Source organism: Arachis hypogaea, chromosome 20 (genome assembly GCF_003086295.3).
Source record: "Arachis hypogaea cultivar Tifrunner chromosome 20, arahy.Tifrunner.gnm2.J5K5, whole genome shotgun sequence".
NCBI classification, from domain to species: domain Eukaryota; kingdom Viridiplantae; phylum Streptophyta; class Magnoliopsida; order Fabales; family Fabaceae; genus Arachis; species Arachis hypogaea.
Genome location: NC_092055.1, coordinates 5,432,598 through 5,457,015, shown reverse-complemented (window position 1 = coordinate 5,457,015; position 24,418 = coordinate 5,432,598). Strand labels below are relative to the sequence as shown.

Here is a 24,418-nt window from a genome sequence, read left to right as displayed (position 1 = left end):
AGGTAGAATTTATCTACCATTGTCACAATATCCTAAAAGGAAAATAGTGGAAACAAAATCCAACTTTTCCTAAAAAGATTGTCAAGCGGATCAACAAATTGAGGAAACAACATGGAAAAGACCACGAACAAAACCTATTTCTATTGGGAGATCCTATATTTAAGGTCATTTCTATTTATGCTTCTAGATATAAGAGAAAATTTGGTATCTTTTCAAAGATTGAGTGAACGAAACCGGTCCAGAAATCGAACTCAAAATTATAATTGAAACCAAATTGATAAAAGCTGCCTAATTGATTTAAGAATTGAATGCTAAACAAGCCTAAATTAGTGTGATAAAAATATTAGTGGAAAGTGTTAGCAAAAAGAATTTTTTTTTATTTAAAAAAATTCTAAAAAAAATATTGTTTTGTAACTTTTTTTTTAAATATCCTTAGATCTTATCCTTATCCTAAACTTAAAAAACCATGTCACATATAAGTCTAAAATAAATGCCTAAAAGGCTAAAATATCTTTGTCACATTTTGGATATCACAGAGTACAAGTAAATAAGCAAACAAGTAAATAACCGTCCAAATCTACAAGGAGGTATTGATTATGATATGATTATTGTGTCATAAACACAATCACACAAAAACACACTAGTCAGGTTGAATCTCATGCAACCTACAATACAAAATAAATTTCAACCTGCTAAATTTTAAGAATGACCCCGCAGTTTTCCGAGATTCCACACCTACACCGGGCAATTCCAAGTGGCTGCAGAGTTGTGTCTAATCAGGTAGAGAATCAAATCTTCACAATGTGCACCAGGAATGTACAGTTGAAAAGCATCAGAATATTCACAAGTAAAACAGATGCAGGCAGAGGTTGTTGGCATCAACTGTTTGTGAAGTAACAGTGGCAGCTGAGGCTGAGGAATTTCATATCCTTGCTTATGCTGTAAAACTTCAGCATCATAGCATTTCTGAAGCTCAGCCAAGGAGCATTTGATGCTATCACCAGAAAAGCTGTTGTTCATGAGTGTACCAGTTTTGTATTCTAGAGGTCATCCAACTCAACGAGCTGAGCCCGCCTCTCAGCTGCCTTCTTCCGAATAAAAATGCCCCATCTCAAAGCTGCCTTAAGCTTTAGCCAGCCCACGACGGCCTTTCCTGACGAACGGTTCTGCTCATTGTCAAAGTTGTAGCTCATGGAGTCTGTAGGCATGTAGTTAGATAAACAAGGGTATCCATCTTCGGCATTTAACGGAGTGCGGGGTTGGCCACCCATATTAAAAATGCGTAGCAGATGCTGCATATCTTCATTCTCTAGCATCTCGTGACTTCTGCTTCTAATCTCCTCCGCTGGAAAGTAATCTTCATATCCTCTATAACTAGGATTAGAAATGCCATTAGTGTGTAAGCCAGGAGTGTCTATTTGTGTTGGACCATTTCTTGGAAGTTGAGCATGGTGTGAAGCACTCATCATCTGGTTTGGTAGTGGGAACATTGTCTTATCGTACTGAATTGAAGAATTAAGATTAGCATTCTGCGGTTGCATTGAGAATCTAGTAGCTGCACTATCATGATAACCTGCACACGTAATTTAAACATAGTTAATTAGAAGCCAATAAATACTCATGTGAACATTGGACAAACATCTAGATGATAAAAAAAGTGCAAAAATATTTGGTTACTCTTGCTAATATGGCAATGGCACTGTATTACTTAGAACAATATACCTGCAAATGTTACTCCTGGATCCATCGAAGGTTGCCTTGTAGGTACAGGAACAGGTGAATTTGGGAAGGAGGTCTGGTGATCAAGCAAGTTTGAATTTGAATAATTATGGGAATCCATTAAATGTTGAAGTTGAGCAGTGCCCAATGTCTTCTGATTGTAATTTAGGAGAGACTTGCCATCATACTCAATTACATGCATCCAATTTTCATATGCCATCTTCACCAATGTGTCCACATATACCTATGAGAACAAAGACCATCCATATATTCATAACTAGCATCTTTTCTTTTGTGCCATGCTTTAAACAATATAGTGAGTGGTATTACATTTATATTAAGCCAACTTCTTAATAGTAGATACCCTATATAAGAGCAATATGTTTTAAACTTTCTTTTCATTTTTTGTAGAAGAACAAGAGTTTAAACTAGCCCAATGGTTGCTCCCATAAAAACTCGAAGATCAAAGAAAACTAAGCAAAAATTGACCAGCAGTCAAGGAATTCTTTGTTAAAACATTGAATAGCCTGGTTATTCAATTAAGAGTTGGACACTTTCAGATGAAAAATTACTTGTAAAAATAATAAAGTTATATGGAAAGAAAAATCATATTATATATATGAAGGAAAAATGTCTTAATTCCAAGTATCCAACAGTATTGTCCAAATATGACATGAATGCAAAACTTACTGTGCAGATTTACTTACTTTTTGACTATCAGAGAGAGAATCAGCCGAGTAGTATTGATCATTAGCTATTAAGCCACTCAACTCGTAGATGTTATTGAAAACAACACCAACACTCCTTGCATCATCAGGATAGTACACATAAAGTTTTCCGCTGAGAACACAAGTCTTTGCATGTTCAACGAGGACATCCCACATTTTATTTGACATGCCACTCCCAAGAATCTACATAAGGAAAGTTAAGCTATGAAAAACATAGATCAATGAAAAAATTTCAATCACTAAGTTAAACAATTTGATTGAACTTCAATCCCCCTGAGAAATGGTGTCTACATTCTTACATTTCGCAACCTCTGTGGGTCTTTAACCACAAGTCTAAGGACATCTTCAACAGTAAATATTCCTGCTCTATTTAACCTTTTGTGAAAGGACCCATCCTTGCCGATCTTCTCCAGTCTCCAGACCTCATCATTCAGGGCAGGTGGATAGTGTTTCTTGTATACTGTAACAAAGCAGATGTTCTGTTACAATAAGGCTGGGAAGGACAGACAGACTTCAAATAATGAGGTTATGTACTTCAGTACTTACATTCTCCCCGGTGATCTTTAACAGTGAAAGCTTCTGTTTTGGCTTCACGAATACGCTTTCCCTCATTACAATCTGAGGAAACTTTGAGCCCCAACCTGAACTTCCTACTCCTTATCCAGCTAGAGTTGTCTGTAAATGTAAGCTCACCCAATGTACCTACACCATCCTTCAGTATCACTTGCAGATCACCAGTCAAAAGAGGTCTCTTTCCTTCTCGCTCTTTCACAACATGGCTCTCAAATTCTTCTTCACTCCAATTATCATCATCCTCATTATTGAAATCCCCTTCAAGCACAATAACATCTAATTTTGCACATGACTCTGGACCAGATGTCACAATATGGCCTGTGCTTGCATCAACCAGGACAATATGTATGGCTGTGCCCTGCTCTCCCTCCACTTTCCCACCGGTAAAGAGAGGAAGAGATAACCTGGTCTTGAATTGTAATTGTAAATTGCCAACATCATGACCTTCTATTTGCTTAGGAGAAGTCCTGTATTTTACTCTGAGTATTAGACAAACACATTGTAGAAAACTGTTTTAAAAAGCAAAAGAGAAAAATATACCTCCCACTAAGCTTGGCAGTGCCTAGTTTTGCTAAAGCACGCTCCACTTCTTCACTAACCTGTTCAGCAACAAGCAAGAATATGATATAGGACACATCTATGATCATACATCATTCATTTTTAAGTGGCACATACATCTGGGGAAAAAAACCATTCATGCTAAGTGGCATATATTTACAATAGTCAGTATCATTCACAGACTTGTTTCCATTGAATTCTATTGGAAAACACTAGATACTGCAGAACAAAAGGAAAGATTATATCATACTTTTACCAAATAGGATCTAACACATTTATGAGTAAATAAATATTTTATTTCAATACAACTCTCTTAAAGTACTAAAGTAAACAGATAAATGTTTCAAGTTTTTAACCTTTTCAACTAGTTAATGTTTGAATGAGATCTCTAGTTCTCTATCTGACTTTGTCTCTCATAGAGTGACATCTAACCAAGGACTAAAACAGTCTAAAGGACAAAAGGGTTTCCAAATGGACCATGGGTAATAGGTGAAAGTGAAAACGTCTAGAAAATCAAACAATATGAACAAAATTTCCTTACAACTCTACGTAGGATAGGCTCCAGTGATGAACAAAGTTTCTGCAGACAGTCCACCTTCAGGGCTTCAACAATTACACTGCAGATGGATGTAAACAAATGAAGAACAAGATTAAGACCTACCTACAGTCCTACACATGTGAATATTAACATTTTAAGTGTAAACTATAGCAGGTATCTAATTACACATAATTGGTAGGGTCAATCACAAGTTTGATTTCCTTAATCATATTTACCAATTGTTACGGTCAGCATGCAAAACCTTTATATAACTTGCCTGAATCCTGTATTTAATACCACACCTTAATACCATTAATACTTTTAATAAAAGCATTTATACATATACATCCAAAGATTCACAATTACAGAGTCTAGTAAAGATAGTTTGCTTTGAGGTAAAGGTTAATAAACGAATAGCATCTAGAATCAGATAAAGTGACATCACATAATTTGTCATTTCCATTTATCATTTAGTATCCTTCTCTTTTCAGCTAAAATGCTTAATAGGTTCGAGCATAAAATCTCTTTCTTTTATTTTGTTTTTCCGCAAGAAAAAAAAATGAGGGACGTGAAAAAATGACCTGGCCAACGCAGGTCTCTTCTTTTGAGGTTCATCTTCATCAGCGGAGGTTGAATCCAAACTTCGCTTCTCCCTTGATCTCTCCAAGTACGTCGTTTGCATTGTTACCTTCTCAGCTGAATCTCCCTTGTCTGCTTGCTAGCTCACAGTTAAACAGTAAATCGAATTGTACTCTCTTCAGCTCAAAAACAAAAGTTCGCACCTTTTCCTTCGTTTTCTCACAGCCAAACAAACATGCAGTGTTTGCTAGCAAAATTTTGTGGCGGAATCGGTTTTAAAAGGGGAGAGGGTTCGCGTGTAGTGGATAGAAAAGTAGAAAGCTTGAACAAAGATGAAAATCTACACAAAAGGAAAAGAGTTCAGAATCTCTGAAATTTCGCCGAAGGGGTCTGCGAATTTTCTCTCCCACTTCGTTAGTGTTTTTTTTTTTTTTTTTTCAATCCGTCACTTTTCACTTTGTCGCACGAACCAAACAGACAGAGGATAAGAGAAAAAAAAAGAAAAGAAAAGAAAATGCAAAGACCTTGTATCCTTTTTTAGTTTCTTTTTGAGTAACGGTGTGACTGATGCTTTAACGGTTTGCGAATCTGGGAGCGGTAGTTACTAGTTAGCTGTCGGTGGGGGCTTCGATCTTGCGGCTTAAGTAGATCTTGAGCTGTTAGCCGTTGGATTAAGAATCTTTGCCACGTGGGCCTCACGTTCACACTCTCGCTTCTTCTTTCTTCCTTTTCTGATAAAACATTTCTGTTGACTTTCAAGAACATCCATCCTTGGGCCTCGGCCCAACTTCTAGAAAGACAAAAAGCCCAAAGGGATGGGTCAACGTCAAAGAATGAGTGTTGAATTGTGAGGTAGCTTCCGTGAAAAGAGGGGGTTTGGAATGCTGAGGTGGCAGATGTGTCAAGAAAGAGGGCACAAAATGACAATCGGTCCTTGTGTTTTGTGAGCCATCGAATCCATCTCTCTCCTCTCTCGAAATCTCCATTTCCGAGATGGACCAATCCGATCACCAGCCGCACCTCCACCCCATAGTTTCGGACCGCGTAACCGTCAAAGGAGTCGTCACGCCGCTCGCTCTTCTCCCCGACGGTAGGCTGTGGTGGTCGGAGGGGCTCCAACGAAGCCTTCACCTCGAGAAGGATGTCCTCTCATTCGTCGCCAATGGCCCTAACATCACGCTTAGAACCATCCAGGAGGTCCGTGCCGGCTGCTGCAGCACAACTTCCGCTGGCAGCTTCGTCAGACGCGACGTCGTTTTCCAGCCATCCTCCAACGAATCGCACGTCCTCTGGTGCCAGAAGCTTCGGGAATACATTGAATCTCTCGGTAAAAAGCTAATACCTTATCCTAATTCTCTTATTTATTAAGCTTAATCATACAATATTAGCATGAATATCAGAATATATGTATTAATGTATATGATTATGTATTTATGTTCATGCAGGTCGACCGAAGAGGCTATTTGTTTTGGTTAACCCTTTTGGCGGGAAGAAATCTGCTAAGAAGGTATTTTGGAAGAAAGTGTCACCTCTTCTTTCAGACGCTCAGATCGAACTTACTGTCCAAGGTCCTCTCTTTTCTTCAACCATATTTCACTTATTTATTTTTCTTTCTCTTTATTTTGTTCATGTAGTTTTGATCATCTTGTATTTCCTCAGAGACTCAACATCAGCTCCATGCAAAGGAACTTGCTCGTTCGCTCGATCTTTCCCAGTACGATGGGATTGTCTGTGTTAGTGGAGATGGAATTCTCGTTGAGGTTAGTTTCATTGCCATTGGTACTCTGTAGATGTGAATTACTCTTGTGAAGGATCAAGATCAATAATTCAAAGAACATAGACAGTTCTATGAAGTTAGGTTATAACTGAATTTCTGTTTCAGTCTGATTCATGATGCATTTTCAGATTCAATCCTCGTTCTTCTTTTCTCTCATTCTCTAACTTTTCTACTCTCTGCTTTATTGATTCTCGTCATCCTCTAATTCTGCAAACCTTCACAACTCTGTGTATGTAACAGTGATAACTCTGTATTTCCCTTGATGTTTATAATGCAAAATGGTTTGTTACGCTGCTAGGAAATCATTTATTTTCTCTGCTTCATGCATATATACATGTACTTTATGTGTAAGAATTGACAGGACAACACCTTTACTGAGGTATTCATCCAATATATTTGCTAATGTTGTACTGTGAATCATTCTCATGGATTAATTGAAAAGTATTTAGTGAAGTTTTGAACTTAGCACTATTTATGTGAAATTGAAGTCTCAGAATTTTGGGAGCAGAGGCTTTTGGCCGGCTACCCGTTGAGTTCAGAATGCCTACTGGTCTTTGAGTGGAAATCATGAAACACTGAAACCTATGTGACTTACCTTCTAAATTTTGAATTTTAACCTGTGGATTATATATTAGTGCAGCGACTCACTAGTTCATTTATGACATATTTTCTGTCCTATATTGATTTCCTAATCTTACATAGACAGTACATTTTAGTAGGTTGTAAATGGACTGCTGGAAAGAGAGGACTGGCAAACTGCAATAAAGATACCCATTGGAGTAGTTCCTGCAGGTGGGCTAAGTAGAATTTATTACTTTGCTTGTATTTGGGCATGGGTGGGAGTCAGACATAAATCTACTTTGGACTGATTGTTAGTGAGAATGGTGTGATAGGGGGCTAGTAGTATTTGCTAAATGCTGTTCACAAAATCTACATGTAAACGGTCTCTCTGTAGACATGATACATGATAGAGCTCAATGGCGTCGTTTGATTCATGTAACCGACCCCACCTAGTGGGATAAGGTTTTGTTGTTGTTGTTGTTTGTATTTTTTTTTCCCTCCTGCTTTCTCTCTCTCTCTTTTTAATTTTAATATTTGAGTGCATCATCAATCATACAAAGTTAGTTACGCAAAGCTAATAAGATGTGCCATGGTTTTTGAAGGGACTGGAAATGGCATGGCAAAATCTCTTCTCGATTCTGTTGGTTATCCTTGTAAAGTAGCTAATGCGGTTCTTGCCATCATACGAGGTTCCAATCTATTTAAGTCGTTTCAACATGTCAAAACTTGGCCAATATATTTTTGCTCCTTGCTATTATGATAAGAATATCTTAATAATGACAGGCCATAAACGATCACTTGATGTGGCTACCATCAGACAAGGGGAAACCAGATTTTTCAGTGTGCTGATGCTTGCATGGGGTAATTACTCTCGCCATTTATTGAATATGCTTATGAAGTGGTAGCAGAATTGCTGAAACATCCAGCCAAATAGTTTGTTGTTATGATTTTCTTTGTTAATTTTTCTCTGTCATTTCTGAATATAGTTTGGGCCATGATGTTCACTCTAAAATATTCTCTATAATATGGTTATATTAATTAAAGACATTGTTATATTTCAGGTCTGATTGCAGATATTGATATTGAGTCCGAAAAGTATAGGTGGATGGGAAGTGCTCGCCTAGATTTTTATGTTAGTAAGCCATATATGATAATTAATGTGATGATATGTCCATTTAGGAAGCTCTTCTCTTATTGAAATGCTTGCATGTAATATCAATTGCAACTCATCCACTTTAGTTTTGGGTTATAATATAAAGTTGTTTATGACTTTTAGAATGCCTTAAACTACCTTCTTCAGAGAAAAAAGGCTTTTGCTTTGTAACAATAGAATCAGATATAACTAGTGGCAACACACATTAATGCTAAATTGCTAATCCAGTTTATTGATATATTCTTTTATTTTGTCCGCTGTTTTTATTTATTTTGATAAAATCCCTCTTTAATTTTGTTATTGTTTCTTTTCAGTCTTCTGCTGTTACTGTCCACTTACATCTTTTCTATGGTAACCATAATCATCCAAAATATAAAGGGAAAAGGAATTACATCATGGCTTTGATATTAGGAAACTTACCTTCCTTTAGCAAAGTTTTTCTTATATTTAAATTCCTCGTCTTGTTCAATTGTATTTTGAAGGGTGGTTCTGACCTCAATTTGTTTTTGCAACCCAAAGTGGACAACCCAAGCATAAAATTTGACATAACTATGCGTTTCTGAATTTGCATCTTGTTGTTTTGAATTGCATTGGTGTACCAGTTGTACTGCAATTAATTTGACATAAGCAATTAAAGACTAAGTTATGGTTCACTTTAGGCTATCTGTCGATTTCTCAATTTGAGGCACTACACCGGACGTGTTTCTTTTGTGCCTGCACCTGGATTTGAAGAGCACGGGGAGCCAAGTAGTTACCCTGGCCAATCCACCAGTGAAGGCAGCAACATAGATCCAAGTGAAGCAGAAAACACACAGTTACAAAAGCTTGGTTATCAAGGATCCAATATAAACTTGGAACATCTAAATTGGAGAGCTATAAATGGGCCCTTTGTTTCTGTCTGGCTTCACAATGTACCATGGGGAGCTGAAGATACAATGGCAGCACCTGATGCAAAGGTCGGTTTTGTGTGTTTTAAGCAGCTAGATAATTTTTTTTACACTTAAAGTTTCCCGTAGTTGCAAAATCATTGCTGACAAGTCTTTTGGCGAATGCAGTTCTCTGATGGTTATCTAGACTTGATCATAGTTAAGAATTGCCCAAGGTTACCTTTGTTGGCAATGATGACAGAATTGAATAAGGGAGGCCATGTAAAATCTCCATATGTCACGTACCTAAAGGTTTTACCACCAATATATTTCAGTTTCCCATTTTTTCGGTAATATATATACTCACATTGAACTCTGCAATTTTTTAATATACTATCCTGCAACAATTTGCAGGTGAAGGCTTTTGTGTTGGAGCCTGGTCCACGAACCAAGAAGCCAGAGAAGGAGGGTATAATAGATTCAGATGGTGAGGTTTTGGCTAGGGGTAAAGGGACTTACAAGTGTGATAAAAAAGGTTTGATGGCTTATGATAAACTTGAGATAACAGTGGATCAAGGTTTGGCTACACTTTTCACGCCTATTTGATGTACACTTTGATTCAAGTATTCATTGGTCCATTACATACGTATTCCAGGCATATATGGCTTCAAGTGAGGAGTGCTAAGGGGCTAGCAATTTTTGTGTTTTGTAACCATCAATTGGCCATCAATAGTTTTTTTAATAGTGTGAGATTACTTCCAATGGTGGGAGATCACTCATTTTTCTCTTGATGGTTAAGTGCTGGCCACAAAACACAAAAATTACTGGCCCCTAGACTTTTCCGGCTTCAAGTTGTATATGCCTAGTTGTACAGATTGGGTTGTGTGTCCTGTACAGCTCCATATATATTGGAATGAATACAATTTTGCCAATTTTCCTTTGCACCACAAAATTCATAGTAGTATATATTGAACAAAAACAAAGATGTTGGAGATTTTTCAACCAACTTTTTTTTCGTGAGAAGTGGGTAAACTGAAACAATGTTCTTTTGGTATGCTATCGTTAAGAATTGAGGGAAGATAAAAAAAATAAAAGATATATACAAAAAATGTTCGTAAAGTTACTCATTCTGCCATGGCAAAAATAGGTTAGAAGTAAGAAACACCGTGCTTAAAGCTCCGTTTGTGTATAGTATAAGACATGGATTTTATATAGACATAGATACAAAATACATGTTTTATGTTTGGCAAAGAACATACATAAAACACATCACATTTTAAAAAGTCAATAATACTCTCATTATTTATCTTTACCATCATCACTATTATCTATATTTCTTCAACAGCTACACTAAGTCTTTTCTTCCATCTCTATTCATAAAAAAAAATCCAAATAACAAAAATTCTAATAATTTTAACAACAAATTTAATACATATTTTTTTTCATTAAACAGCAATTCTCATTTTAAATTTCTTGTGTCAATCTTAAGTTGTTGAAGCGACTATGAACGAATGGAATATCAAATTAAAAAATTAATTAGAAAGTGAGATATTTCAACAGCATAAAAGCCAACAGCAAAGAATTGTTCATAGTATTCAAACTATAATTTTTTTCTTCTAAAAATATCACATATTAATAATAAAAAATAAAAGAAAAAATAAAATTTTATTTTAAAAAAAAAATCAGAAAAGGACAAATAGAAAGATGAATAGAGATGAAGATGGACGCACAATAGGTTCGATGATAGAGGCTCTCGTGAGACATGACGGAGACACAAGTCGCATATCAGAAGATTTAGAAGAAGGAAGAAGACAGTGGCAGAGACACTTCAATAAGAGGAGGTTGGTTGGCCATGAAGAGAGAAGAAACAAAAATTCAAATAGGAAGAAGAAGGGAAGGGAGAAGAGATTCTACTTGGTTGGCCATGAAGAGAGAAGAGACACAAGTTGAAATAGAGAAGAGAAAGGAAGGTAAAATGATCAAAATAACCAGTGTCTCAATATTAATTTTGTATCTCAATTTATTAAAAATACACTGAATACATGTAATTTGTATCAATTTATCTATTAATTGTGTCCTTTAAAATTGTGTGTCTCAACAACCAAATAAAGATAAAGACGTGTGTCAGTGTATCTTATGTAGGCATACCCACTAACCAAATACTACCACTTATAAATATTTTAATTTCAATTAATTAGCTCCCTTTGTTACGCATAATATTCAAAACTTCCAACTGTCGAGTACTAGTCAACAATGAAGCATGGGGTCGTTCCATCATATATTACCGGCTTCAATGTCAAATTATGTTACATACTTAGCGTACATGCTGATAGTATATGAATACTCTATATAGTATCATTAATATGGCATGTAGCCATGTAGGGGCGGGTAGTATATATATGTATATATCTAGCATCTAAAATACCTACCAAAATACGTACGTTAGCGGAAATTAATGGAAGAAATTATCCGCAAATTACTGTAATCAATCAATATAATAAGGAAAAGTATATGTAACCAAGAGATAAAGTAAACAACTTAACTAATTTATAATTATATTTAATTAATTTTATTTATTTTTAATTTATAATATTTTATATTAATTGCTTTTCACCCCCAAATTAAAATTCTGAATGATACGTTAAAGAAATATGGGGAGGATCATGGAACTTCTAACAATCCCGATTTTTAATATATAAAAAAATTTATAAAATATATAAAAAAATATCCATTTAGTATGAAAAAGAAACATTCTAATACTTAATAGAAGAAACATTCTAATAACTAGTATAAGTACCATTCACGTAAAGATTTTAGATTCAGCTAGAAGTATTTGACTAATTTTTTGCTAGTATCTTCTTAGTTTCCTAGCATTATTGATATAATAATCAAAGCATGATGGTTATAGCTAGCAACCTGCGTGGCAGCAAGTAGCACAGCCAATAATGAAACACTAAAAACAATGAATCACTATAATCATATTTGTGTGTTTGAGAAATTACGGAACAACGCCTTTTATGAACAAAGAAAAAAGAAATGTTAATTTTAATTTTAAAATTTAAATTTTAAATTAATTATATTTATTTATATTTAGTGGATCTAAGATATAATTTATTGTTCACAATCTCTATTATTTACCTAGCAAAATTGTGTGTGTTTTATTACGCAAATTTAGATAATAAAACACATATTTTATAAAAATTACAAAATCAATTATAATTAATTTTTTATTTTATTATTTTATTAATTTTTTATATTTTAAATGATGTTGGTTCTTTTATTACATAGCGGAAAAATAATGATCAAGTGGTCCCTATATATCCATAATCCATATTCATATTCGCATATACATTTATGGTTGTCTCGTGCGTGATTATTCTTTGTATGAGTACACACCTATAATTTATTCAAATATTCATGCAACTTTAACTTGTTGAATGACCGGGCCTAAACTTCATCGTTTTAAATATGAAGAGAGAACGAAGGATCGAATAAAAAAGACGTTTAATTTTGTCATTATCTAACACTAAGATTGATTTTAGATTTGGACTTTGTAAATAAAAATATAATATTGAAAGATTCCTATAATAATGTATGTATATACTGATTAATTAACTCACCATGAAATGTAAAAAAATCAGTAGACTTGAATGTTAACCAATATAATCTTAGGGTAAAACTAAAAGCTTAGTGTTCGAGTCGACAAGAACAAAGTTAGGGTATGGCCTCCCTTTGTGGACTATTCAAACTCCAAAGCGTTGAACCAAGAAATTATGAGCGTTGAAAAAGTGGCTTGCATTATAAAATATGCACTGAAGGTTGATAACAATAAAACATATATTCGTAGGGACAAGCTAAGTAGACAACTATGTATTTAGTAATTAGTACGTAACAATGAATTGAATGGAATTTTTAGATATATATTATATTTTCTGTACACATATATTTAATTATAAATTATCACATAAGTAAAAATAATTTTTTCTCACATTATTCATCACATGAATGATTGTGAAAAATATGCAGATCGATAATGTGAAACTCTTTACATATGGTTATCTAATCAAATTTTAGTTTTTGAATGATTATTTATATGGATAAAAGTTTTGTGAAACTTTTTTTTCTCACACATTATGTATATAAAGGTGGAAACTCAGATACAGTGTGAAGTTGATTAATGAGAGCGGTTAAATGATTTGACTGATTTGACTAAATTTTTATCTAACGACTCTCAACTATCAACTTTACATGAAGTCAACTGCACCTGAGTTTTCACCCTATATAAAACAATAACACGTTTACAAGTGCCGATTGTTGGATTTTCATTTTAAAAAAAAATTTACATGGAGCGGAATTTGGGTAGAAATAAACTCCTCTAAAAAAAAGTTTTGGATAGATTAAAGGATCAATCATAACATCCAATCTGCTACCCTTGTTTTTTCACATCAAACTCTATATATATGATTCAAAGTGACACTTGAGGCCTTGAATTAATCTAGTATCTTCTAGCAACAATAACAAGGTGGCAGATTTCTCGGAGAAACAAGCAACTAGGAAAACAACATTGTTGCTAGCAACATGTTTTAGATGTGGACGACATTGGTTCGCTTATCTCTTTTGTGGCAACCAACGTGTTTGTCATCATATGTAGTGTTCCCCATAGGCATATATCATCGGACGAAAAATCTAAGATCTTTCTTGTCCTGCTTCATATCTTCCGCGATTATGAATAGTTGATTTGCTCTAGTAATAATTTTCATATTGAATGCACGAATTTGATTGGAAGACCCACTTTATATAGTGCATATTTTTCCAAAGCTATGGTCATATATATTAATATTCAAAATACTATTCATACACTAAAATAAATTACTAACATTAGTTATTATATATAAATACATATGTTATTTATTTTTATTTTAATATATATTTTATATTTTAACATATATAAAATATATGTTAGGTAAACAAAAAAAATAAACAGAATTTGCCTTATTTAGCATTAATTAATTATCGCAACAATTAATGAATACTAAATAAGATAAATTATGACTATTTTTAATTGATTTTTTTTATTACCAAACATTTTTGTTTTATATTAGTAGTTGATTTTAATGTACATGTAATATAATTGATTAATATATATTTATGACATGCAATTATAGTAGCTAGCTAGCTAGGGTTGGTTACATGTTTCCAATTAGTATATACTGCAATAAAAGTGATAATATAGTTTAATATCGTAGATAGACAATTGTTGTATAATGTAATGTTTTTTGCCCCTACGACGATACATGTATAATGGCTGGTACGGATATATATGATAAAATTAAAGGGAGAACAACTATAAATGTTTCATCTCTTGAAACTGTAAAAGCTAAGTTATGTCTCATAAATTTGTTCTAATAAAAAATCTTAAAATGCCATGCCTTATTATTCAGAATCAAATCTAAAGGTTGGTACCTTATTTCTAAGTTTCAAGGATCTAATTTGTCGTGGTGGGTTTGGATTATTTGCAGACTAAAACTAAATATAGTACAGTTATTCGAAAGTGGAGAAATTCTTGCCAATTTAACTTTAATAATCAAATTAATTGGAGCTTTACAACCTTATATACTGTAATAGCTATAGTAACTTATTTAGGCTAAAGAAAATATCGATTTGTTTTCTTAAACTTATATGTAAATTATACTTTGTAGTAACTATAAATATCCAAACTACTAGAGATATGATAATTTTTTTATCAATTTCGCTAGGTAATTAATAGGAGTCTAACCAACAACAAGCCAACAAACATTTCTCAATTGCACTTTATATTAATTAATTATTATTAATTAATGATTATTTAAATTTTATTTTTAAAAAATATAAAATTAATAATTATTAATTGTAGTATTTAAAGTTGGCTGGTTAAAAATTATTTATTTATTTTTATTAATTAAAATTTAAATTTGATGCACTATTAATATAAAATAGTTTTATACGTATATTTAATTATATAATGTCATATTATTAAAAATAATTATATTTCACATTAATTATATAAATAGTCATTAAAAAAAAGAATGTAATTATATAATTATGTAAAATATTTTATAACATTAGTGCATTAAAATTATATTCTATTAATTATAGTCCTACTTTGGTAGTGACATTTTGGTGTCCTGCTGCCCTGTTTTGCTTTATTTTGTTATCTTTAAAGCCAATCATATATATAATAATGTGTTTCATTAATGAAATTTATCTTGTTATCATCGATAAAAGTTTAAAATATTGGAGAAATAATAAATACTTAGAATTTAGCTAACAAGTGCTATAAGAGTATTTGCAAATTAAATTACTAGTTTTTTAAAAGTGCTTATAAAAATATATTAAATATGTAGAAATTTTATGTTGAAAATTTAACATTTTCAAGTTTCTAAAATATTTATAAAAATAATATATAACTTATGAATTTCTCTTTTTTTTTTTGAAAAAAAAAAACTTAACGAACCAGTGTTCCTAGAATATTGGTTAGCAAAGTTCATATGTTAATACACTTAATCAACAATTATTAGTTAGACGATTGCTTACTAACTTTTAGGATTTCATGTAAGGTAAATTACTCATCACAATAGTATTAAATATTAATACGGTACTAATACTTTTAAGGACAACATATATATACAACTCTATGAAATGATGTGATTATGTAAGTTTAGAGGAAATTAAAAAAGAGAGTAGTAATTAGGTCCCTTGGAAATCACAAATGGAGATGGATTATGGAGTTAATTACGATACGTGAATGTGATGCGTGAGAACCCGGGCCATGGCCATGCAAGATAGTGTCTTAGTAATTGCCTAACCATATTAATAACCTCACTGCTATCACAATTCCCCACTATTTTTAAATAATTATTTCTTTCTCATTTTTAAATTAAATACTATTTTATTATTAAATGAAAATAAAAGATTTAGAAAAAGTAATTAATAAAAAAAAACTAATACTAAACATTTTTTATCTTTTCTTTTAATTATTTATATTTTTAATTAAATTTTATAATTGTCTTAATAATTATATACAAATAAAAAAATTAATTACTTAATTAGACACCATAATAATATATAAATAGTTGAATATTGGTATCGTTAAATTAATTCTTCCTACTACGTACCCCAATGCTACGGGTACGGGGTTCAGGATCATTTCTTTCTTCTTTAGTATTTTTCAATAAAATAAACGGGAAAAATGAGTATCATAATAATAATCTACAACATTGTGAAGCTGGAGTTTCCTTCATTATTGGTCAAGTTATAGTTTTCCACTTTTCACTTTTCAGGGCTGAATTTCAGCTTATAATAATGTGTATGTGTATGTGTATTATTGGCCTATGAAGTGCCTCATGTATATGTGGTAAAATCATTATTTGTCTTGAAATTAAATTAATACTAGTTAATTTTCTATTAAAAATATCGGTTTTTTATTATTTTCTTAAATACATCATACATACATACTAACACTATCGATTTTAATCACTATTAAAATCGATATTTATTAACCTTTTAATGTTAGATACTTTCGTGATATATGGTTGATATTAGAATTTATTTGTAAATCATATTACGTATGCATCAAATTTGATTATTAGTTTATCATGAATTTAATTATTTTGATGATTATTTAATTAAAAAATTAATAATTTTAGTTTAGTGCTTGTTTGTGTATTATTATTTTGATGAAAAAAGATTTTTTTTTATTTTTTAACGTGTTTAACAAATTTCTAGTAGTAAAAGTAAAAGTAATAAAAAAATAAAAAAAAAAATATTTTTTTTGAGAAGCTGTAATTTATATTTTTTTCAAAAAAAAAATTTTTCTTAAAAAAAGATATTTTTCATGTAATAAATAAACAAAAAAGTATTTTTATATTGTTATACCAAAACATAATTGATAAATAAAAAAATATTTTTATATGAGATATTCAAATATAAAATTATTTTTACTTTTTTATAAAATCTTTAAAAAAAATAACTCAAAAAATAATATTTTCTTAAAAATTCACCCAAATAAACTCTATATTAATCATTATTTTTAACCAACAATCTAATATTTTTAATCCGGTAGATCAACACTATATTTTTTTAACTACCAACAATAAATTATACTAATCTTGTAATATTGTTCAATATATAAATATCCGATAAGATTTTTAGTTTTACGAAACATTTCTGCTAATTTGTTTAGTTAGGTCAATGATTTTATTTTGGGAAAATAAGTCTCAGCAGAATGCATTAGTGTGTGGTGTGTTATGATTTAGCAGTAAATGCAAGTGTTTAATTTTGATTTGTTTCCAAAGGTATGGCATGATGATAATTTAATTGATGGAGAGTGTGAAAGTGTTTTCCAAAGTTTGGAAGGAGAGATACGAAAAAGTGTTGAAATATAGAAAACGACGCCCCCGAATGAATGAATAACATCACTGCTACTTTTAATACCCATTTCACTCACTTTCTCTCACCTCTTCAAAATTGAAAAAACAATAATTAGAAAAAGAAAAAACAATTCTTTCTTCTTTCCCAGTTTCTACTGCTATGAACACAACATAGCTGCATTCTCTCTCTCTCTCTCTCTAAAACCCTTCTTCCCTGGGCTTTTGGCTTTGGTGATTATTGGTGATTGCAACAGATCAGGTTGAGTTCTCAACTCAAATGGCGTCTGCTTCGTCGGCTTCTTCGTCAACGTCCAAGCTCTGCTTCAATTATGACTGCAAAGAATTCAAGTCCCAACCACCAAAGAGAGGTTGGACACTCCGTTCCGGAGACCTAGCCGAGCTTTGCGATCGATGCGGGTTTCTATTCTCAACCCACTTTGCTTCACTTCTACACTATTCTTTCTTCTTTCAAATTTTTATTCTTTTTTCTTTTCATGCCATAAAAAACACTTTTTTTTTTCTAAAAATATATATATTTGGAGCTTAAGTAGCACTTTTCCATTCTTTTATACGTAAAAATTGGGACTTTGGAGTAAGTTACACGTGGTAGCTGCTATACGAGAATTGGGATTAGCCGAGGTTTCTGGGTTTGGGTATTGCTATGTAATTTTGGATAAAGTTTACTGCTTTTTGGTTTTTTGTTTTTTTGGGTGTATTAAAGGGTGTTTCGTCCAACGTGGGGTGAACATTTCCATTACTTTTGCTGTTTCTGTTGTGAAGTGGGAGTTTATTTTTGAACAGAAGAGACAAAAATATAATGCTTTTGGATTAAACTTCCAGGTCCTCTCTTTGTTTCATCTGGTTATGGACCTCTTTTGTTTCTTAAAATCATGCTGTAAAAGTTTTCAAATTTCATGATGTTTTAAGTGTAGAGACCGTTTGAGTGCTTCGGAAATTATGTGGTGTATATATTATATTCATAGTTGTCTTTGTCAATATCTCAGGCAGTAAGCACTAAAGTTTTGTTTGAGCTAATTTGCTTAGTCTATTTGTTTGATTGCATAGCTATCAATACTGAGCTATAGGCTATAGTTAAGCCAAATGCAACCAACTTCTGTGCGAGTAGATTGTAGTGAGTTTCTTAGTGCTTCTATCTGAGCCAAATGTTTTATATACTAATTTAAAACTTCATGATCCCTTTAATTTCTAGATTATCCCAAACCCCATATTTTCCCCCACAAAAATCTTATACAAGAAGTTGTGATCCAAAGAGTTCACTATTCCTCTTATCTAGTGAATATCATATTCAGAGGGAAATTCTATTGGATAGCTTTAAGACCGGCAATGATCTATGGTGGGGAATGTGGGAAAGGAAAGACCAAGAGCAATAAGTATATCAAACCTGAGAATGCTGGAGTAGATATCAAGGGAAACTAAGATTTAGGGATGGATGTGTCCAAGAGAAAGTTGCAGTGTTGAGTAGCACTTATTGAGGATTGATGACAGAAACTTGGTTAAGGTGATTTGGTCATGTGATAATTAAGTAGCTAAATAGACATTGCATTAACGATTGTTTTTGCTTATTGCTTATGATAGAAAGAAAAAATAAATAAATACTCCTATGTTGGTTATACTTAATAGTGAATTTCTTGATCAAGAATTTAACTGGTCATATTTGAATAGTTGTGCTGATAGCTTGTCATATGTTATGTTTTGATTTTACTATCATATTTGATACATCTATGCCTTTCAGTTTTTAAAATTTGGCTGTTTCTATGATACATAGTTCTGTTTTTGAAGAAGGGAGATTCTGTGAAATCTTTCACTCAAATGCATCTGGTTGGAGGACTTGTGAGACTTGTAGGAAGGTCAGTGAAATCTTTGTTGTAGTCACGTAAACTAATGTTACTATGCTAGTATGCTGCATATATGAATAATTGAACATAGATCCCAAAGGCCAGATTTTATTATTTGGGTTTAGCTGATGATTAAACTTTCTTTGCAGCGGGTTCATTGTGGATGTATTGTTTCAAGTCATGCCTTTATGTTGTTGGATCCTGGAGGAATTGAGTGCCTTGCATGTGCCCGCAAACATATGGTTTTGGTATGTTTCGCTATCAATAATTTGTTCCTCCTCCCCTCCGTTCTTTGTCTTATTATTATTAGTATTATTAGTATTGTGGTATGATGAGTTCATATATCTCATCATCAGACTTCTTTTCAAGTTCAGCATTTTTTGACATGATGGCTCTAAATCTATATTTTGTTATCTGTATCTCAGCCATCTAACTCGCCATGGCAACAATCTTTCTCCCTTCAAAATCGTTTACCAGAAAGAATTAGAGACATGTCTGGAAAAAATTGGAGTCAATTAGCTGGATCAGGTCCTGTTCCATGGAAACAAGCACCGAGTTTGTTCAACTCAGTTTCTTCATCTGACTTACATCCAGATGTGCCATCCCTAGTTGAATTGTCTAATAGCATTGACAAAAGGTATGTCATTGAAAGGTTACCTGCCTCGACCATGGAAAAGAAAAATGACGATTTGTCTGGAATATCTGTTAACTGGAGTGTAAAGCTTGGTACCCGGGAAACGATGTTTATGAATGGTAAAGCATGCTCTATCTTTCTTCAAACATTTTGCTTTTATATTGTCAAGTGTATGGGATGGAAGAGTCTCTTAATAACACAGTGATGGCTACATAACCTATGTTTTTTACAGACCTTGCAGGAATAAGGAATGATGACAAACCAAGTTCAGGTTTAAATATGTGCCAGCAGCCTCCATCTCTGAAGGAAGATTCATCTTCTCAACCATTTGGTATGTCTATACCTTATGCATCTGCAAATGAAAGAAATGGTCAAATTGGAGTGACAGGAAGTCATTCACAACAAATACAAACTCCCCCAGGAAAACATTTCAGTGGCCTTATGCAATTAGCGCTTGACTCATCAAGTGAAGCTCTGGTTCGTAATGGACGGCCTCGGGCAGATGCCCGAGGAAGAAACCAGTTATTGCCACGGTACTGGCCCAGGTGTACTGATCTAGAGCTACAACAAATATCTATAGAGTATCCTTCAAGTCTAATATGATCATTGTGTTAGTTTATCAGTTTTTGTAATGCTCCAGTTTACAATTATGAGAAAGTCATACAGGAAAGTAAATATCTTAACTTTGTGGAAGTTCTAATTCAGTAATCACTCCCTTGTTTCAAAAAACCTTGAGTGCCAGTGATGCTGGGAGAATTGGGCGTTTAGTTCTACCAAAAAAGTGTGCCGAGGTTGGCCTCGAGAATCTTTCTTCAAACTGTTATTTTGAAAGTCTTTTTTGGATTGAATATAAGCCCAGGATACATTCTGTGATGTATATTATAATACTACATTCAATTCAATGAAACAGGCCTACTTCCCACCAATTTCTCAGCCTGAAGGATTGCCACTTAAAATCCTTGATGCAAAAGGCAAGGAATGGATATTTCAATTTCGCTTCTGGCCAAACAATAATAGCAGGATGTATGTTTTAGAGGGTGTCACTCCTTGCATACAGTCAATGCAGTTGCAAGCAGGTGACACAGGTAACACTTCTTCACTCCCTGAAAAATCCTTTTGTTTTACATGCTTAGTTCTTTGCCCCCTTGTTTTATCCCCACCATCTTGCTATATAATTCATTATATATAGGACTTTCTGTGTTTGTGGCTGACCTTCATTGATTTTCTCAGTAACATTTAGTCGATTGGAGCCAGAAGGGAGGTTGGTTATGGGATTTAGAAAGGCTTCAAATGCCACGCCATCTGATCAGGTACTTTCCTTGAACACCTGCATCTTATTATTTTCTCAACTATGCAGTTATAGGTTCATGTGAATTATATTGTTAGAGACTTTGCTTCGTTAGGTATAACTGTTGCTTGATGGTCGTAAAGAAAAGTAAACACATGACACTAATTTGCTAACATTTTAGGAATCAGCATTATTCTCTATTACAGTTTTGTAAAAAATTTTCAATTGTCTGAAATCAGCACAGTTTACCTTGGCTAATCTTCTATTTGTGGACATTTTCCAATAAATATAGTATAATTCATCGGTTTGATAAATAACTTCTGAATTTATTGCATATCTTGTATGTTATGCTTCCTGTAACTTGTATAATTTACTGAAACTTTGGATTTATTAACTGTTGTTTGCATAATTTTCTATTTGCAGGACAATGAAACAAATAAGAATGGAAATGGATTTTCTGCACCTGGTGAAGTTAGTTTTCTATAACTATCTCCATTCTAGCTTATTATGATGGCAGTCATTATTTTTTTTTTTCCCATCACACTTGGTTACATTTTTCATCTATAGGTTGAGTTAGCTGATCCTAGTTCATGGTCTAAAGTTGATAAATCTGGCTACATAGCAAAAGATGCATTGGGGAGCAAATCTTCAATGCCTAGAAAGAGAAAACTCAACATCTTGGGTTCAAAAAGTAAACGTCTAAAAATTGAAAGTGAGGATATGATAGAGCTGAAGATTACGTGGCAAGAAGCTCAAGGCCTGCTCCGTCCCCCTCCTAGCCATGTCCCAAGTATTGTTGTGATTGAAGGTTTTGAATTTGAGGAATATGAGGTACCATTTTTTTTTGCTTTATTTCAGAAATGGTATTGAACTAAGAGTCAAACACATTGTTTGACATTTTAATTTTCTTCTTTACACACTCTAGTTATTTATTCTAGTAGCAATTTGCACGATCAATATGCGTGCCAGATGTTCAGATTCCCAAACTTCCTCTTCCTTGTCCAATTGTAGTCTGTGAACCGAAATAGATTTTTGGCTTAAAATATTGAAGCCGTTAGACTCCAATTGTGGACTTGAATTATAGAGTCTATGTTATTGTTTGTTGTCATCGTGCTGATTCATTCCTCTGAAAGAGATTTGGGAACTACTATGCACTGTGACTGAAAGCTGTTTTGTTGGCAATGCTTTTACAGGATGCTCCGGTGCTTGGAAAGCCTACAATTTTCACAGATGATAATACGGGGTAAATAACTTTCCTTAATTAGATATATTGGTCAATCTTTTACATGTCTTTTTCTTGATAATTATATACTTACTGAATGTTGATACTTGATACATAATAGAAAAATCCACATCATATTTTTGATAATGTGGTATGTTTATGTTCTGTTTTGTTGCACATGCCTTATTTGATATTTGTATCATTTAGTTTGGGTGATTTTGTTTTAATCTCTAACCATGTAAATTAATTGCTGGTAATGAACTTCATTTTTGGCAGTGAAAAAGTCCAGTGGGCTCAGTGCGAAGATTGTCTCAAATGGCGTAAATTGCCAGCAAGTGCACTTCTTCAATCAAAATGGACATGTTCAGATAATTCATGGGACCCAGAAAGGTACAATAGTGATCCATTCTCCTATTACTTCTGCTATCTTTATTCTTTCTAGATTGAACAAGAATGCATTTCATTAAGATCATTTTTTGCATATTTTTTATTTGTTGAATCCATGGTGCTAGATCTTCATGTTCGGCTGCTCAAGAGATGACAACAGAAGAGATTGAGAATTTGCTTCCACCTTGTAATTCAGGTTTGAATTGTTTGCATGCTTCACTTGAATCGTAAACATAGTGTAGTTATGATGTAATCTCAACTAATCTGAAAACGAGTGTGTTGTTGTATGCATTTGTATTGCAGCTGCTTCTAAGAAAATGAAGGCTACTAAGCAGGAATCTGATAATGCTGAAGCTTTGGAGGGACTTGACACACTCGCAAATTTAGCTATTTTGGGAGAGGGTGAGTCACTCCCTACGTCTGCCCAGGCCACGACTAAACACCCGCGTCATAGGCCGGGCTGCTCATGTATTGTTTGCATTCAACCTCCCAGTGGAAAGGGCCCCAAACATAAGCAGTCATGCACATGTAATGTCTGCTTAACGGTGAAGCGTCGATTCCGGACTCTAATGTTACGACGTGAAAAGAAACAATTTGAGAAGGAAGCAGAGACTACACGTAAAAAACAAAAGCAACCGCATTCTCAACCATTACATTCTTCTGAAATTTTTTTTGACGATGATTCCTTGCCTTGTAGTAACCCTGTCGATAGTAGTAGCCCAAATCAAAACAAGGAAGGTAATGAGGTTTCTGACGAAGATCCAAACCAGGTAAAATCATCTACCTCACCTTTTAAAGGCCAAATCGACCTGAATATCCAGCCAGAGCGTGAAGAAGAGTCATCTCCCGGTTCAGATTCCGGTGGCATGATGAAATCGCTCCACAATGCTGTCGAGAGGTGTACGAAACCGACATTGAACAGCGGTATTGGAGATACATCTGGAAGTCAGTCACGTCAGGTTGCGGATGGAGCCGGGGAAGATAAACTTAGCAATGGTGTAGCTCTCGGCAGTAGTAGTCATGGTAGCAAGGAACATGCACAAGCTTTGCCTATGAATATGTGAAAATTATAGTGTACATTTATCACTTCGGCTTAATGCTTGTTCAGGTGTACATAACGAGGGGTAGGAAAAAAGGGCAATTTGATGAACAACTATTTTGATAATATAGACGGAAAACATCATCATAGGCATAGCAGTTTATTTAGTGAAATGCTGATTGGGGTTTGGGTTGAAGCTATTTAGTTTCTTGAAAGCTCACCAATTCCACCTTATTCAACAACAATGCAAAAAATGTAACTAACCCTAATTTGTTCTACCGATTTATTATTAGCCTGAAAGATGTTTCTGGTAGAAATTTAAGCAAACAACATCTGTGAATAAATATATCAGATCAAATTTTTTATACTAATGATTTCTTTTAAGTAACCCCGATAATAAGAAGAAAAGATATGAATAGAATGAAGAAATATCTATTGGATTCTGACTTCAATTTTAGAGAGTAAAAACAAGAAGCATAGGTTTTGACGGTTTCAGAAGTTTGGACTATTAAATAGTTCAGTAATAAAATAT

The 24,418-nt window shown here is 33.4% G+C and overlaps 3 protein-coding genes across 6 annotated transcripts; 2 read left to right on the top strand and 1 right to left on the bottom strand.

The window, feature by feature from the left end:
* Positions 1–469: 469 nt before the first annotated feature.
* On the bottom strand, positions 470–4,875 carry LOC112783946 (calmodulin-binding protein 60 C). The gene is made up of 8 exons (XM_025827035.3): positions 4,698–4,875; positions 4,120–4,195; positions 3,561–3,619; positions 2,994–3,487; positions 2,747–2,907; positions 2,427–2,630; positions 1,723–1,963; positions 470–1,573 (listed from the first exon to the last, which is right to left on the bottom strand). The coding sequence occupies exons 1-8, from the start codon at positions 4,796–4,798 to the stop codon at positions 1,041–1,043; spliced, it is 1,869 nt and encodes a 622-aa protein (XP_025682820.1). The 5' UTR covers positions 4,799–4,875; the 3' UTR covers positions 470–1,040.
* A 384-nt stretch (positions 4,876–5,259) lies between these two features.
* On the top strand, positions 5,260–9,984 carry LOC112783948 (sphingosine kinase 1). The gene is made up of 10 exons (XM_025827036.3): positions 5,260–6,022; positions 6,141–6,263; positions 6,355–6,455; positions 7,192–7,264; positions 7,636–7,722; positions 7,817–7,894; positions 8,095–8,165; positions 8,846–9,142; positions 9,242–9,364; positions 9,467–9,984. The coding sequence occupies exons 1-10, from the start codon at positions 5,689–5,691 to the stop codon at positions 9,656–9,658; spliced, it is 1,479 nt and encodes a 492-aa protein (XP_025682821.1). The 5' UTR covers positions 5,260–5,688; the 3' UTR covers positions 9,659–9,984.
* Positions 9,985–17,271: 7,287 nt separating this feature from the next.
* On the top strand, positions 17,272–24,203 carry LOC112783100 (B3 domain-containing protein Os07g0563300). 4 transcript variants are annotated; one of them, XM_072229569.1, is made up of 15 exons: positions 17,272–17,877; positions 18,671–18,979; positions 19,247–19,328; positions 19,466–19,564; positions 19,742–20,069; positions 20,183–20,531; positions 20,645–20,741; positions 20,861–21,035; positions 21,181–21,260; positions 21,662–21,709; positions 21,806–22,069; positions 22,432–22,481; positions 22,737–22,850; positions 22,973–23,043; positions 23,151–24,203. In XM_072229569.1, the coding sequence occupies exons 2-15, from the start codon at positions 18,960–18,962 to the stop codon at positions 23,909–23,911; spliced, it is 2,538 nt and encodes an 845-aa protein (XP_072085670.1). In that variant the 5' UTR covers positions 17,272–17,877; positions 18,671–18,959; the 3' UTR covers positions 23,912–24,203. The 4 variants fall into 4 exon arrangements, with proteins under 4 accessions (XP_072085670.1, XP_025681659.1, XP_029152134.1 ...); XM_029296301.2 differs by having other exon boundaries at positions 17,502–17,877; positions 18,755–18,979; XM_025825875.3 differs by having other exon boundaries at positions 17,546–17,877; positions 18,771–18,979.
* Positions 24,204–24,418: the final 215 nt, after the last annotated feature.